Source organism: Fusarium oxysporum, chromosome VI (assembly GCF_013085055.1).
Source record: "Fusarium oxysporum Fo47 chromosome VI, complete sequence".
Taxonomy (NCBI): Eukaryota; Fungi; Ascomycota; class Sordariomycetes; order Hypocreales; family Nectriaceae; genus Fusarium; species Fusarium oxysporum.
Window position 1 is genome coordinate 3776237 of NC_072845.1, and position 16931 is coordinate 3793167.

At 50.4% G+C, this 16931-nt stretch overlaps 5 protein-coding genes across 5 annotated transcripts; 2 read left to right on the forward strand and 3 right to left on the reverse strand.

Annotated features, from left to right (window-relative positions):
* Positions 1 to 55: 55 nt before the first annotated feature.
* FOBCDRAFT_241313 (BCS1 N terminal-domain-containing protein) lies at positions 56 to 1630 on the reverse strand (the record flags this gene model as incomplete). Its single annotated transcript, XM_031185629.2, has 1 exon — positions 56 to 1630. One exon carries the CDS (start codon positions 1628 to 1630, stop codon positions 56 to 58), a length of 1575 nt encoding a protein of 524 aa, XP_031036764.2.
* Positions 1631 to 2228: 598 nt separating this feature from the next.
* On the reverse strand, positions 2229 to 4159 carry FOBCDRAFT_203583 (beta-lactamase/transpeptidase-like protein; the record flags this gene model as incomplete). Its single annotated transcript, XM_031185627.3, has 3 exons — positions 2229 to 3183; positions 3230 to 3611; positions 3658 to 4159. 3 exons carry the CDS (start codon positions 4157 to 4159, stop codon positions 2229 to 2231), a joined length of 1839 nt encoding a protein of 612 aa, XP_031036762.3.
* Positions 4160 to 5080: 921 nt separating this feature from the next.
* On the forward strand, positions 5081 to 7265 carry FOBCDRAFT_321078 (uncharacterized protein). The gene is made up of 3 exons (XM_031185626.3): positions 5081 to 5299; positions 5350 to 5372; positions 5421 to 7265. The coding sequence occupies exons 1-3, from the start codon at positions 5214 to 5216 to the stop codon at positions 7139 to 7141; spliced, it is 1830 nt and encodes a 609-aa protein (XP_031036761.2). The 5' UTR covers positions 5081 to 5213; the 3' UTR covers positions 7142 to 7265.
* Positions 7266 to 7712: 447 nt separating this feature from the next.
* On the reverse strand, positions 7713 to 8705 carry FOBCDRAFT_226996 (Rtf2 RING-finger-domain-containing protein). Its single transcript, XM_031185625.3, has one exon. It carries the CDS (start codon positions 8549 to 8551, stop codon positions 7772 to 7774), a length of 780 nt encoding a protein of 259 aa, XP_031036760.1. The 5' UTR covers positions 8552 to 8705; the 3' UTR covers positions 7713 to 7771.
* A 671-nt stretch (positions 8706 to 9376) lies between these two features.
* FOBCDRAFT_295344 (armadillo-type protein) lies at positions 9377 to 16913 on the forward strand (the record flags this gene model as incomplete). Its single annotated transcript, XM_031185622.3, has 3 exons — positions 9377 to 9441; positions 9496 to 16324; positions 16375 to 16913. The coding sequence occupies 3 exons, from the start codon at positions 9377 to 9379 to the stop codon at positions 16807 to 16809; spliced, it is 7329 nt and encodes a 2442-aa protein (XP_031036757.1). The 3' UTR covers positions 16810 to 16913.
* Between the last annotated feature and the right edge of the window lie 18 nt (positions 16914 to 16931).

The window sequence follows — 16931 nt, forward strand, 5'->3', positions numbered from 1 at the left end:
GGTTTGTTTACACTTTCCTATCTAACAACGCAACATTTATGGTTACAGCCACTTCTCATTTGCGATATGAAGTATCAGAGCCCCCATCACTATCCTCATCCTCTTCAGAGTCTGTGAATTCCTTTTCAGATTCGGGGGCTTCTTCAACTACAACATCCTTCTGCTTCAGAGCATCTTGTACCCACTCATCAACAGCAGCAAGGGCACCATCGGGGTCTTCCTGATGCGTGAGTAAGAACCCCTGAATAGCTGCGGGACTAAGAGAAAGATTTGGAATCTTTGCCTTAAACTCCCTCGCCTGCTCCTGCAGAGACTTCACTGCCTTCTTTTCCGACTCATGGTCCACGTCTGGGGCGTCGAACATTTGAGTGAAGAGCGCTTCGGCTGCTTCTGATGTAGCGAGCTGGAAGTTGATGGTAAAATCGATTCTGCCTGGTCGGATAAGAGCTGGATCAATGTTTTCGGTGTGATTTGAAGTCATGACGAGAACGCGTCCTTCTTGAGCAGCTGCACCGTCGATTATGTTTAGTAGACCGGAAAGTGAGAGACGTTCTGCACTCTTCTTCTTTCGTCCTCGCGACCCCATAGTCGCTGTATCTGCACCACGTCTCTGAGCTAATCCTGTAGCGTCAATGTCCTCCAGTAAGACCATGCAGGTATATGGCAGCTTTTGGAAGAGAGATGCAAGACTATCCTCGTTTATACGCGGGGAATTCAGGTTGACCATGTAGATATCCAGACCCATAAGACCAGCTGCCGCGAGGGTCAGACTCGTTTTACCAGTACCGGGAGGACCAGAAAAGAGATAGCCACGACGATACGGGATGCCTCTAGTTGCATACCAATGCTTAGTCTGGCGATCTAGATATCTTCGGAGGTCTTTGATGAGTTTATTCTTGAGATGTTCATCCAGGGCGATTGTAGACATAGGTCTTGTTGCTTTCGACATGCATCGAGTCCAAGACATCTCATCTTCACTGTAGAGCTTGGTCGCGCGGAAAATACCAGTCTTTCCTTTTTGCTTCTCAGAAAAGTCGACACGAGCGTTATACAGCAGCCGTTTGAGAACAGTGGCGTCCCGGCCAAGGCAGGATATAGCCAGTTTCTCAGGCTGCCGCGGTGTAGACGTATAGTTTGTACCCTCAAGCGATCTGGTAAACGCCAACATGCGGCCCTCATACCTAAAGAAATGAGTACCAAAAGCAGGCGTCCAGTACAGTGGTTTAGCATTATTCAGTGATGTCGATGATTTGGACCTCATCTCATTGATCTGTCTGCCCACAGGATCATTTTCCTCGTCATCATCGACATCAGGCTTGTCATCCTGCTCATCTGACCAGGTGAAAGAGGAGTTATTCAGTGCAGCGGAAGCTTGGAGGCGATAGTTATCCTGGGATATGTTGTTTCGGGAGACCCAGTTCATAAGATAGTTGTACGTTTCATCCTGGGCGTGAATTTCGACGGTGGAGATGAAGCGCGCGGTGATGGATTCGGACCAAGATTCGAGAGCATATTTGATTAGGAAGGCGAAGGCGGCGAAATAGGGGAGATATGTCATGCCAGGAAATATCATCTCCAGGAGGCCGATGAAGAGGCCTTGGCTCATGATGCTGTCTTGTTGGTCTTCCATCTTGGGTGATGCTTTGCTGAATGCAGTGAGATGAACGGTTCAAATGAATCAAAAACTCTGAGAAGACAGTCATTTGATTCTCTGGGAACCCTTTTAATTATTTTGCAACTATCTAGAGCCTTGCTGCCTGGTTTCGTGAATGACATGCGCCGAGTTCACAGACCTGCCATGTTAAGACAGGTATACGGGAGAGCCAATCACGTAACAGGAAACCAGAGTCGATCCAACATTTTGAGATCCGGTTTGACCATGTCGCGGGGTTTGGGCAGAGGGACGCAGCTTTTTAATGGTTTCAAGCCACTCCGTATGAGTCAGAGGGCGATGAAACTAAGTAGGCACCTATGATGCTTGCGTAGCACCGGTAGCATCTTTTGATGTAACATTCCCCCACTGGGTCACCAGAGGACACTTGCACGTGAGATTCACTCAAGGCTAGGCCAAGTACCTAGTGGATTGAGCAGCGCGTTGCAATCTATAAGGTTGAGTCTCATTGGTGAATGCTAAAGGCTGATATTTATACATAATATTAAAGTCTCATGTATTCCACATTAATCACCAACGCGTTCGTTAATATCTAGAACCGGACTGAACCTGCAAACTAATAGAATAAGCTCATAAACGTTGCCACAGCCACAAGTGTAAGACCAAGTCCTCCAACGTGCATCTCACTAGCAGCATTCCTATCATCCGCTGCCTTCTTCTCCGCGGGTTGTCGTACCTTTGTCAAAGTAACATTGAAAGCAGGACTCCTCACTGCCTCACTAACACCCTCCTCACCCTCAACAAAAACAAACAGATCAAGCGGTAGATAATCGTACACCATACGATCTTGCTGAAACCAGGTCTGGCATGTTCCATCTTTGAAGAACAAAGCGCTGTCGTATTCGGCGTCGGCGGTAGAGTTTGTACGGTCGAATACGGCGCGCCATGCTGTTTGACTCTTCTTGTTGAGGTTGCTGGGATATACGCGGGCGTCGACGTAGGGAGTCTTTGTGGAGGCGTTCGACTCGAGGGCGTTGAAGTTGTAGTTTCCGATGTTGTTGAGGACATCGAAGCCGCGGATCTGCCAGCTCTTGATCTTGAGACCGGGACCGCTGTCCATTGCGAAAGAAAGGGTTGAGTTGGTCTCCTTGTCCTCGTAATCGCCTGCAAAGGCCTCCTTTGTATCATCACGGCCGACCTTTTCGATAGCGGGAAGGAGGTTTTGGAGAACAGCGCTGAGGATGGTGCCGGTGACGTAGGGGTTTGCAGTAGCTTCGAGACCGCCGGACATAATGGAGATGACAATGTCGTAGTCGGGAATAAGGACGGTTTGGGAGTGGTAGAGACCGAGATCACCGCTCTTGGTGTAGATGTCGATAAGACGGCCATCGGAGGTGATGTTGTCGCCGCGAAGGATCTCCCAAGGACCACCGACTTGGTAGCCCCATGAAGCGGTGTTGGCCTCGGGCTTCATCCACTTGCGGGTTTGAACGGGGGTGAGGAACTTGTTGCTGAGGATACCATCGGCGAGGAGAAGCATGTCAGATACGGAAGAGAACATGCCACCAGCGCTAGAAACAGTCAGTGAGAACAGAAGGGGAAGTACATGTGACGTACGAATCAAAGACAGCGAGAGTAGCATTCCAGGTAGGCTCCTTTTCAGGAATGAAGAGATCATCCGTGGGAGGAGTCTTGTCGACATAGGTATGCTTCATACCAACAACATCAAGGATATCGCGCTTGATAACATCCTCAAAAGGCATGTCCTCAGCAGCTTCAATGACAAGCCCAAGAAGAGCATGGCCAATGTTGGAGTAGATAGGGTTGGTAAAAGGGGCATAAACCGGAGGTCGAAGGTTGACCTGCTCAAGAAGATCCTTTCTAGTACAAGGAGTAGTCTTAGGAAGACCAGAGCAGTTAGGTTTCTCGCCTTTCGGGACCTCAGGAAGACCGAAGGGCTGCCATGGGTCGGAACCGAAGATTGCAAGATCCTGGGCCACTTTTCACAGTTAGACGTGGAAGTTGAGGGTGAGAAGGCGACTTACTATCAACGCCAACACCTGAAAGATGACTCGCGAGTGATCCAACAGTGATATCCTCCCACTTCAACGAAAAGATATCATCATCCCCAGCCGTCTTATTCAGCTCGGGCAAATACTTCAACACCGAAGCCTGCAAATCAATCTTATCACTAATATGCGCCGCCAAAGCCGTGAAAAGCTTTGAACCACTAGCAATGCGAAAGACAGTATCTTCATCTACTTTATCAGTGCCCTCGCCGGGGTTTGGCGGTGTCCACTGATACGTAAATAAAGGTTCATCCTCATGAAGGGACTTGACACCAATGGAGAGGGCTGAAGTGTTGAATTGAGCGCCAATTTGAGCATCGAGACCTGCTTTGAGAAGGGATCCTGCTTTCTTAACGAGGGTGCTTTGGGAGGGGGATTGTGGTGCTGCGAAGACGGCGCCGAGGGGTGGACAGGCTTTTGCGTCGATGAGGGTGAAGGATGCAGCAGCTACAGCTGCGATTTTTGAAAGAGAGGGCATTATGAAAAGAATGAGATGTCAACGAAGGATGAGTAGAGATATCATTGATACTTCGGACGTCGTCACTTATATACACCTCACATCAGCTTGAAGATCTTGAGCTTATTTCAATCTCGGATTCCAATACGTAAATCCTCTCAGCCTCAAGGCTGAAAAATCTCACTACATTTCGTGTATAGCATCACTACGAATCTTGGCTTTAATCTCGGACAGTGAATGCGAGCCAGAGACACGTCCGAATGAGGAAATAGAACTGTTTTGGAAGGATTTAGCGTCTGACTGCGCCTACGATTTGAGTCCGAGGTTTGAGTCCGAGCGGGCCAATTAGGGAAGAGGGGGAGTTGCGTGGAAGGATTGGAGATAGTTATGGTGGGGTCTGTTGTAAGGCTGAGGCGCTGGGGGCTGATCTGAGGGGAGTGGTTATCGTGGATATTGACAGCCGTTGGGTTTCGTTTCTTCTTTTTTAGTTCTAGGTTTGGCGGTTCCATATGACGTCTAAGTTTATGCGTATTGACTCTCCATAGCATGTGGTCTGACAGACATCCAATCTATCCCCATCTTATCAATGCTGACACCCACTGTACTAACCGCCATCTTGCTGTCCAGGTCATTAGCCAAGTTAACACTAGAAGCAATATAACAATTTATTATCCGTGTCAATAAATGGAACAGCGAAGCTCCATCATGAATCACTACAGTATCATCATAGCTGTCCGGCTATACCCTTAATCAGCTCCGCCTCATCCTCATAGCTGCTGCGCCCCAATCCATTTAGAATCCCGATCCCAGCGCCTCTCCAGCAAATAAGCTCCATACACTGCCGAGGGGCTCTGTAAGCACCGCGTCAAGATCAAGCAAGGATCATCAACACTGCGGGGAGAAGGATTCAGCCTAGGCCCCTACAATTACAGCGGGCACCCAAGCAAATAAAGGCACCGCGTTCACCCACGAAGCTCCTTTCATTTCTTTGGCTCGGACTCTTGATCTCGGACTCTTCCTCAACAACTGAAGCTGAACATCAGCCCTAAGACAGATTATCTTACTAGTGGACCTCATGTATTCAATCCCGTCGCAAACACCGCCCAAGGCTTCAGGCCGTAAGGGTAGTAAGAAGGTCCGCACTGGCTGCATCACCTGCAAGTTCGTATAACTCATTCGCTCACGTAAATCATTCACTAACAAGTCCGCAGAATTCGCAAAGTAAAATGTGATGGTAAACGAACACTATTCCTCTATCCAATCTTCTTCTAACAACCCACAGAAGCCAAGCCTTATTGTCTGCGATGTATCAAAACAGGCCGTCAATGCGACGGCTACCGTCCCTCCCCCAACTCCTCCCCAGAACCTACATCACTCTCCCCAGCACCAGGCTTCGACTCACCCCAAGAAGTACGCGCCTTTGATCATTACCGCCTGCGCACTGCAAAAGTGCTCTCCGGTCCCATCGATGCTAGTTTCTGGGGCGGCGTGGTTCTCAAGATGAGTTCCACCGAACCAGCTGTTCGACATGCCATCCTCGCTATTAGCAGTTTACATGAGGCTGTTGGGGTCAAGAGTAAGAGTCTGAGGGAGATTGATACGCGGTTTGCGTTTAGAGAGTACGGAAATGCTATTGCGTCGCTGCGGAATTGGGGGCAGAGAAGTGAGCCGTCTGTTGTGCCGCTGCTTGTTTGTGTGTTGTTCATTTGTGTTGAGTTCTTGATCGATCGCGATACAGCGGCGCAGATGCATATTTGTCAAGGACGGCATATTCTCTCTACGCTTGGGGACGGAAGATCACCGGCTATGGAGATGATTAAGCATTCTCTTGTACCTATCTATGCTCGACTCAGTCTCTCGAGCTTTCTCTTCGGCAGTCGACCAGCGCCTATTCCTGCGCACCTACGCAGCTGGAGCGACATGCCCGCTGTCTTTGCCACCATCGAAGAAGCTCGATATGCGCTTTATCTTCTTCTAGATGATGCCTTACAGTTTAGCACAAGCGCTCGAGCTCCGATTTACAATCCGAATGCCGAACCAGAAGAGATCCGAAAGCTTCAGAATGAACAACAACGTCTTCTCTCGCAATTGAGTCGATGGCACGCCGCCTTCACCGTGACAACATCAATGAGTCCTCAATCTCCTTCTCTCGAAAACTCACTGAACATCCTCCGCATATATCACCAGTCAACTCTCATCTGGGTTTCCACTGCCTTGGACACAGGCGAGACAAAGCTCGATCAGTTCGTACCCAACTTTGCGAACATCATCACTCTCGCATCAACCATTATCAGCTCTGTCCCCTCCAACGCGAAACTCGAGCCTTTTAGCTTCGAAACGGAGATCATACCGCCTGTGTACTGGACAGCTATAAAATGTCGCCATCCTCTCCTGAGACGCGCAGCGCTTAAGCTCTTGACACGAAACCAAATGCGCAATCGCAGGGAGAATCTCTGGCATGCACGCGAAACAGCTGTCATCGCCGCGCGAAGCATCGAGATTGAGGAGTCAGAGTTCGACTACCCTCTTGATCTTGACTTCACAATGGATCCCTTCGTTGCTCCAAGCCCAAGCGGTTTAAGCGAAGTATCCGCCGAAGCAAACGCGGCATTCGACCTCTTCACATGTGATCCCAAGAAGATCAAAGTCGACGTCTCAAAACCTCCTAGTTTACCTCCCCCGCCCCCATCATTCAGCGATCCAACACCTGAGGAAATCCTCTCTGGCTCGCCGTGCAGTTTGGCGTCGAGTCGCTCATCTCCTACTCCTACGCCCGAACCTGTGTCGCCAATATCAGCGGCGCTTGAAGGTATTCAGCATCTGGATTCTGCGGCGCTCAAATCAGCGAATCTTGAGTCTCCGTATGATGTGTCGGAGAGTAGAAGGATTAAGAATGCGCTTATTGGACCGGCGGATGATGGTGGTATTTGGGTTACGTTCTTTAGAGATCCTGAGCCGGGGGAGACGTCATGGAAGGTTACGAGGGAGTTTTTGAGATGTTGAAGTATTTGATGAGTGGTATGACTGAGGCGGAGTTTGTTGGATGTGCTGTTATGCATTATATACCCATGATTTGTTTGTTTATAGACTACTTTGTTTTATGTGCTAGACGATTATTGTCTTTGAGCTTTGACTTCTCCGCAAAATGCATCATTTCAACTTCGCCGTGCATCTTGGTTACATTCTTCATAATTAATTCCTAAGTTATACACTACTAAAATGATCATTCTGTACAGTCAGGTGTAGATTTCTTTCTTGGTAATGACATATCTTCTGTGTCTGGTCAAGCTTCATGTTGGAGTGAAGCAGCTACCCTAAATGAACAGTCAGTACAGGAAGTTCGTGCGACAATTCACGAGACTCCGATGAAGAAACTCTCATTGCATGCTTCATTATCATTAATGTCTATTTGAACTCGAATCTTACTGTGAACGGTTCGTTTGCCTTTGCATTGTAAGATACAGTCGTCAATACTTGTAGTCTCTCCATTCAATTGGATTCAATTTGGTTAGCGAGAGAGGCGACACCGACGTTGAACAACGAATCTTGAGCGAGTACAATCAAAGTCACATCGTTTCGTTTGTTGCAAATATTCATTGATTTTGGGTATCATTATGTGCTGTAATCCTATTCTCAACCTCTAGCAGTCTCCCGTCTCGCAGACTCTGCCACCAACTTTCTTCTCTTATTCCTCTCATCCTGCTCAGCCAATACTCTTGCCGTTAACGATGCCGCAAATTCATTGTTGATACCACTTATCCTGGCATCTTCAGACTTCTTATCCTTCGCAGCCTTGTCCTCTTTCTCCACATCCTCGCCCTTGCGCTTCTTCTTCTTTTCCGACTTGTCTTTCTTGAGGCTATGTGTAAGCCCTTGGCTCTTGAGATTCTCGATTCTCTTCTCCAATCGCTCGATATCCGCCTCGGAGTTTGCAAGAAGTGGAACGATGTTGTCTTGCTCGAATTCAGTACCGCACTCTGGACATGCCTTTTCTTGGATCTCCTTCATAGCTACATCGGCAAAGACATGGCCGCAGGGTACCAAGTAGACAGACTTCACAGCAGGGCCAAGCTCCTTCATGGAGATGGGGCACACCCACTTGTCGCCATTCTTGGATACCTTCAGCTTGGTCACGTCTCGTAGTGACTTGATACCCAGGCTCGCAGGAGTGACGTCAACTGGTTCATCAGAGGGCATAAGACCTTTGATAATCGCTTCGTAATTGTACAGACGGCCGCGCCAGTCGGAGACAAGAGTATCGACGTCGAGGAATTCGCCGCTGAGAGCACAGTGAGCCCAGGCGTGAGAGAGCGATTCAAGGGCCGTCGCTTTTAGCTCGGATGTTGTAGGAGCGCGCGCCGCATTCTTGACGAGCTCGCGACGCTTGGGGATGGAGCCGCCGTCGTTACCCATGATTGATGAGATAAGGATGCCGCGTAATCGTGGAAAGTGATGGGTCCGGGAGGTGATATCAGCGCAGTGATTCGGTATCCGCAATGACAAGGATTGACAGCGCGAGAGATATAGACGGTTGTGGGAGTGGTGTATGTGGATGAATAAGTTGAGCGTTCTGGAAGACTGAGGCGATTCCTAGAATTGAGTCGAGATGGCGCTTATCGATAAGCGTGATAAGGACGATGCAAGCTTGAAGTAGCGGGACAGTGTGATAATTGATTTGTACCGTACAGTTTGCAACGTGGACCTCAGCGTTGTCCTTCATACAATCTTTAATAGGCTCAATAACAGGAATTAAAATTTACCTATGCCTGCTAGTCTTCAGGTCTCTTTTTTTAATAGTTCCTGTAATGAATTTGCATTCTCAAAGAAGCTGCTTGAATATTACTGATGTCTATTAACACTGTGATGACACCGCGGTAGCGCTCCACCGCTGGCCCGCCATTTCCAAACTTGAACTAATGACCTCCGCCCGACCCAAGCTCATCAACCTCCAACTTCAACCTCCCCGGTGCTATGCACCTCTCTTAATACCACCCCGGTCGTTACCCTCGAAGGCGCTCAACTGAACTGAGCGTCTCCTTTCAGTATTTGTATTTTGGAAACGTCTCGGCCGCCTTCACAACGAACAACACGTGCACGCGCTGCCTCGCTCGAAGCTTAATTACGATCTCCCCCTCCACCTCATACGCTCCTCCACGAAAACGCCCGACCCCGATCGAGCGCTCGATATTCAAGTACATGCGACGTTGATCGCTCTCACACCAGTGCCGCGACGGCATCATGGCGCAAGCACAGCAGGTCGCCCTGGACCGGCTGGACAACATCTCCCGCGCTCTAAAATCAAGGTCGGTTTCACTATGTGATGGTTGGTAGGTCAAAGGGGTCTAATATTCCCATAGAACAAGCGATGATTTGCGAAAACGATCCGCCGTGCAGCTTCGCGAGCTTGTAGCTGTCTGCCATCGAGACCTTAGCCCCGAGCAATTCCAGGTTTTCTACAACGCAGTCAACAACAGGATCACACAGCTCATTACACATGGCAACGACTCGTCCGAGCGGCTCGGAGGCATCTATGCCCTCGATGCGCTCATCGATTTCGATGGCGTCGACGTCGGCGTCAAATACACGCGTTTCACACAGAACCTCAAGACCATTCTTCGAGGCAAAGACATCAACCCTATGCAACCGGCAGCGATCGCGCTCGGAAAGTTATGTCGACCTGGTGGCGCGATGATATCAGAAGTGGTGGACTCAGAGGTTAACACCGCTCTTGAGTGGCTGCAGAACGACCGCATCGAGGAGCGGAGATATAGCGCTGTGCTTGTCCTTCGCGAACTGGCCCGTAGTGCCCCGACACTTATGTATCAATACATCCCGACAATCTTCGACTGGATCTGGGTAGGACTCCGAGACCCTCGACAGCTTATTCGGGCGACATCAGCAGAAACAGTTAGCGCCTGCTTCCGTATCCTTCGTGAACGAGACCAGGAGATGAAGCAAATATGGATGGATAAGATTTACAACGAGGCGAGATCCGGTCTCAAGGTGAACACTGTCGAATCGATCCATGGCTCGTTACTGGTGTTGAAGGAACTGCTTGAGCAAGGAGCTATGTACATGCAGGAACATTACCAAGAAGCATGTGAAATTGTCTTCAAACACAAGGACCACAGAGATCCGACTATTCGAAAGACTGTGGTTCTTTTGATCCCAGACCTTGCCAGCTACTCGCCAGCTGACTTTGCGCACACTTGGCTGCACAAATTCATGGTATACCTGTCCGGCATGTTGAAGAAGGACAAGGAGCGTAACGATGCTTTCCTTGCTATTGGTAACATAGCCAATTCGGTGAAAAGCGCTATTGCTCCGTACCTCGATGGCGTCTTGATCTACGTGCGCGAAGGTCTCAGCCTCCAGTCTCGCAAGAGAGGTTCAGTCGACCCTGTCTTTGACTGCATTAGTCGCCTTGCTGTCGCTGTTGGTCAGACGCTCAGCAAATACATGGAGGCACTCTTAGATCCCATCTTTGCGTGCGATCTTACCCCCAAGCTCACACAGGCTCTCGTCGATATGGCCTTCTACATCCCCCCGGTTAAGCCAACGATCCAGGAGAGACTACTTGATATGCTCAGTGTAGTTCTCTGCGGTGAACCATTTAAACCCCTTGGCGCTCCACAACCAAATACTCTCAGCTCAGTCCCGATTATTCCCAAAGACGCAAAAGACCCCCACGCTTATGAGCACCGAAGGGCTGAGGTCAAGTTGGCGCTCAACACTCTCGGTAGTTTCGATTTCTCAGGACATGTTCTGAACGAGTTTGTTCGAGACGTAGCAATCAAGTACGTTGAAGACGAGGATCCAGAAATCCGTGAGGCAGCGGCCTTGACATGCTGCCAATTATACGTTCGCGATCCGATCGTCAATCAGACCAGTTACCATGCGCTTCAGGTTGTGGGTGATGTGATTGAGAAACTTCTCACAGTCGGAGTCTCAGACCCTGAACCGAATATCAGGCGGACAGTTCTGGCGGCTCTCGACGAACGATTTGACAGACACTTGGCCAAGGCCGAAAACATTCGTATCCTGTTCTTTGCGCTCAACGACGAGGTCTTCTCTATCAGAGAAGTCGCCATCTCTATTATCGGTCGCTTGGCTAGGTACAACCCAGCATATGTCATTCCTTCACTACGAAAGACTCTCATCCAAATGCTTACTGAGCTCGAGTTTTCCGATGTCGCCAGGAACAAGGAGGAGAGCGCAAAGCTGTTGAGCCTCTTGGTTCAAAACGCGCAATCCCTCATCAAGCCCTATGTTGAGCCCATGATTTCAGTACTTCTCCCCAAAGCCAAGGACAGCAACCCTTCTGTTGCTGCTACCATTCTCAAGGCCATTGGTGAGCTTGCGACTGTGGGCGGTGAGGATATGATGCCGTACAAGGATCGACTGATGCCAATCATTCTTGATGCGCTACAGGATCAGAGCTCGAACGCAAAACGAGGTGCCGCTCTACATGCTCTGGGACAGCTTGCGAGCAATTCAGGATACGTCATTCAACCATACATCGAATACCCACAGCTGCTCGAAATTTTACAGAGCATCATCCGAACCGAAGGACAACAAGTACCCCTGCGACAGGAGACAATCAAACTGATGGGTATTCTTGGCGCTCTGGATCCTTACAAACACCAGGTAAATCTGGCGAAATGGCGAAAATTGATGCAACTATTGACACCAGATCAGGCCGAGGAACGAACCCCCGATTCCCGACGTGGCGAGGCCAACCAACTAACAGACATTTCTCTCATGATGACCGGATTGACACCCTCTAACAAAGAGTACTTCCCGACTGTTGTGATTAATGCTCTTCTCCAGATCCTGAAGGACTCTTCGTTGGTCCAGCACCACGCCGCCGTGATTGAAGCGATCATGAACATTTTCCGCACCCTTGGCTTGGAGTGTGTGTCGTTCCTTGATAGAATCATACCGGCATTCCTGCAGGTGATACGATCGGCGACCTCTACGAGACTCGAGTCTTACTTCAATCAACTGGCCACCCTCGTTAGCATTGTGCGACAACATATAAGAAATTACCTGCCGTCAATTGTCGAGATCCTGCAGGAATACTGGCATACCTCACCTTCACTACAGACTACGATTTTGTCCCTGGTTGAGGCCATTTCGAGGTCGCTTGAGGGCGAATTCAAGATTTACCTGGCTGGGCTGCTACCACTGATGCTCGGTGTTCTCGACAAGGATACTTCCGCCAAGCGCACACCATCAGAGAGGGTAATGCACGCCTTCTTGGTGTTTGGCGCAAGCGCTGAGGAGTACATGCATCTCATCATTCCCGTCATCGTCAGGACATTCGAGAAGCAGGGTCAGCCTACATTCATCAGAAAGCAGGCCATCGATACGATCGGCAAGATCTCTCGCCAAGTGAACCTTAACGACTTCGCTGCGAAGATCATCCACCCTCTTACACGCGTCTTGGACATGGGTGAGCCTGTCCTCCGTACCGCTGCTCTAGATACGCTCTGTGCGCTCATCCAACAGCTGGGCAAAGACTATCTACACTTCATGGGTACTGTCAACAAGACCATCAATCAGCACCAGATCCAGCACTCCAATTACGAGCTGCTTGTGAGCAAACTTCAAAAGGGAGAGGTTCTGCCCCAGGACTTGAGCTCTGGAGCTGGCTTTGCTGATGGCGCAGACGAGACTCCTTTTGCGGATCAAGGCACTAAGAAGCTGGAGATGAATGCTATTCATTTGAAGGCTGCTTGGGACACTAAGGGCAAATCCACAAAGGAGGATTGGCAAGAGTGGCTACGACGTTTCAGTACAACTTTGCTTACCGAGTCACCAAACCATGCTCTCCGAGCTTGCGCCAGCCTCGCCAGCGTGTATCTACCTCTGGCTCGAGAGCTCTTTAACTCAGCGTTCGTATCTTGCTGGAGCGAGCTTTATGAACAGTTCCAAGACGAGCTCATCCAGAACATTGAGAGCGCTATAAAATCCGAGAACGTCCCACCCGATCTGCTTGGCCTCCTACTCAACCTCGCCGAGTTTATGGAGCATGACGACAAGGCTTTGCCGATCGACATTCGAGTTCTCGGTAGGGAGGCAGCTCGCTGTCACGCGTACGCAAAGGCCTTGCACTACAAGGAACTCGAGTTCCTGCAAGACCAGAGCAGCGGTGCAGTCGAGGCCCTGATCGTTATCAACAATCAGCTCCAACAGTCCGATGCCGCCATTGGTATTCTCCGCAAAGCTCAGCTGTATAAGGAAGGCATCCAGCTGCGGGAGACCTGGTTTGAGAAGCTGGAGCGTTGGGAAGAGGCGCTGGCGTTTTATGAAAAGCGTGAGGAAGAGGTGCCTGAGGATCAGGCGATACCCGTTGATATTGTCATGGGTAAGATGCGCTGTTTGCATGCTTTGGGAGAGTGGGAGGCTTTGGCATCTTTGACTGGCAGCACTTGGGCCAACTCTACGCCTGAAGTCCAGAGAATGATTGCCCCTCTTGCCACGGCTGCTGCATGGGGTTTGAATAAGTGGGACTCCATGGACAACTATCTTTCATCGCTCAAGAGATACTCACCCGATCGATCTTTCTTCGGTGCCATTCTGGCACTCCACCGCAATCAGTTCCGCGAGGCGATTGCCTGCGTTCAGCAAGCCCGTGAAGGCCTGGATACCGAGTTGAGTGCGTTGGTTAGTGAGTCTTACAACCGGGCGTACCAAGTCGTCGTTCGAGTACAGATGCTTGCAGAGCTTGAGGAGCTCATCGTCTACAAGCAATGTGACGAGAAGAAGCAGGCCATAATGCGACGAACCTGGGAGACTCGACTAAAGGGTTGTCAGAGGAACGTTGAGGTTTGGCAGCGCATGCTCAGGCTACGTGCCATAGTGATTGCACCTACCGAGAACATGCACATGTGGATCAAGTTTGCCAACCTTTGCCGCAAGTCTGGACGAATGGGACTGGCTGAGAAGTCGCTTAAGCAGCTCATCGGAACTGACGCTCCTCTGATATCAGCAATTCCTTATTGGAATGAGCAGCGACAGCCAGCACCCAACTCCAGAGCTGCACCGGCCGCACAGGTCATATATGCCGTGCTCAAGTACCAGTGGGAGCTTGGACAGCAGCTGCCCGTCAATAAGAAGGGTAACATTCCGGAGAAGACGCTGTATTGCCTGCGCAAGTTCACGAACGATGCTGCGCATCGTCTCGAAGTTGCTAGGGCCCACCTCGCTGCCCAAGCTGGTAACGATGTCAACATCACTGGCGACTATGGATTCCAGAACCCGATGGATCCTTCTCTCATAAGCCCACATACCTCGCGAGCGCTGTATGACCAAACAGTCCTCTTGGCCAAGTGCTATCTGCGCCAGGGAGAGTGGCTGATTGCGCTGAACAAGGATGATTGGCAGTACACCCAAGTTCAAGATATTCTTCTGTCTTACTCTCAGGCGACCAAGTACAATCCTCGATGGTACAAGGCCTGGCATGCCTGGGCGTTGGCCAATTTCGAGATTGTGCAGACACTCACAGCCGGAAATGAGGGACATTTGTCGAGGACAGACCACAATATGGTGATTGATCACGTCGTTCCCGCTGTCAAGGGCTTCTTCAAATCCATCGCACTTTCACAAGGAAGCTCGCTTCAGGATACTCTTCGACTATTGACACTCTGGTTCACCCATGGCGGAAGCTCAGATGTCAACGTAGCCGTTACCGAAGGCTTTGCCAATGTCAGCGTCGACACATGGCTCGAAGTCATTCCTCAACTGATCGCCCGCATCAACCAACCTAACAAGCGAGTTCAGCAATCGGTGCACAACCTTCTTGCAGATGTCGGGCGAGCTCATCCTCAGGCTCTGGTCTACCCTCTCACTGTCGCCATGAAATCTTGGCAGAACACGCGTAGATCTCGTTCTGCAGCTCAAATTATGGATAGCATGAGGCAGCACAGCGCAAACCTGGTCGCTCAAGCCGACATAGTCAGTCATGAACTGATTCGCGTCGCTGTCTTGTGGCATGAGCTCTGGCACGAGGGATTGGAGGAAGCTTCGCGGTTGTACTTTGGTGATAGCAACATTGAAGGGATGTTTGCAACACTTGCGCCTCTACACGAACTTCTGGAGCGTGGACCCGAAACTCTGCGCGAGATCTCTTTCGCACAGGCTTTCGGACGAGATCTTAAGGAGGCACAAGATTGGTGCCGACAGTACGAGACAAGTCAAGACGTCAACGACCTGAACCAGGCGTGGGATCTGTATTATCAGGTATTCCGCAGAATAAGTAGGCAGCTACCTCAGGTCACCACCCTGGAGTTGACGTACTGCTCGCCCAAGCTTCTCAACGCCAAGAACCTGGACCTGGCAGTTCCAGGAACATACAAGAGCGGACAGCCCATCGTGAGGATAATGTCCTTTGACACAACTTTTAGTGTTATCAACTCTAAGCAACGTCCACGAAAGCTCAACGTCAACGGCAGCGACGGAAAGTCGTACGCGTTCCTGCTAAAGGGCCACGAGGATATCCGCCAGGACGAACGAGTTATGCAGCTGTTCGGCCTCTGTAACACCCTCCTCGCCCACGACTCGGAGTGCTTCAAGCGCCACCTCAACATCCAGCGCTACCCTGCCATCCCGCTCTCGCAGAATAGCGGTTTGCTCGGGTGGGTTCCTAACAGCGACACCCTCCACGTTCTTATTAGGGAGTATCGTGAGAGTCGCAAGATCCTGCTCAACATTGAACACCGCATCATGCTCCAGATGGCGCCTGACTACGATAACCTCACCTTGATGCAGAAAGTCGAGGTGTTCGGTTATGCGCTCGACAACACCACCGGACAGGACCTGTACCGTGTTCTCTGGCTCAAGTCAAAGTCTTCTGAGGCTTGGCTTGAGAGACGAACCAACTACACTCGTTCTCTCGGTGTCATGTCCATGGTGGGATATATTCTGGGACTGGGTGATCGACATCCTTCCAACTTGATGCTTGACCGCGTCACTGGAAAGATCATCCACATTGATTTCGGTGATTGTTTCGAGGTGGCGATGAAGAGAGAGAAATACCCGGAGAGGGTTCCTTTCCGACTCACTCGCATGCTGACCTATGCTATGGAGGTTAGCAACATCGAGGGTAGCTTTAGAATCACATGCGAGAACGTGATGAGGGTTCTACGAGATAACAAAGAGAGCGTCATGGCTGTTCTCGAAGCGGTAGGTCACCCCCCTCTCCAGATTGATACATCTCATACTGACATTCACAGTTCATCCATGATCCTCTCCTTACATGGCGTCTCACAAACGCCGCATCCCCAACAGGCCCCAACTTCAACTCTGATCGCGACACAGCCATGCCCGTCCCAGGCGGAGTCCGCGCGCGTCGCCAATCCATCCTCGACAGCGACGTCGCGCCAAGTGAACTCCTCAACGCCCCTGAACCATCAATTCAGACCCGCGCACGCGCCCGAACAAACAGTTCAGCGGGCGAGGCCATGACAAATGGCGGCGCACCAGAGGTAGAGAGCCAGAACGCGAGGGCGGTGGAGGTGTTGGACCGTGTGCAGCAGAAGCTTACGGGTCGTGACTTTAAGAACAACGAGGAGCTGGATGTCATTGCGCAGGTCAACAAGTTGATCATGGAGGCTACGAAGCTGGAGAATCTGTGCCAGCACTACATAGGATGGTGCAGCTTCTGGTAGATTCTGCAGAAGAAGAGAGTTGCTGAGGGGTTGGTATTTGCTTCAAGGTGCGGGAGTTGGGGGGTTGTTGATATCAGGAACGATTCTTGGACGTTACAAATATTTCATGCATGTATAATACG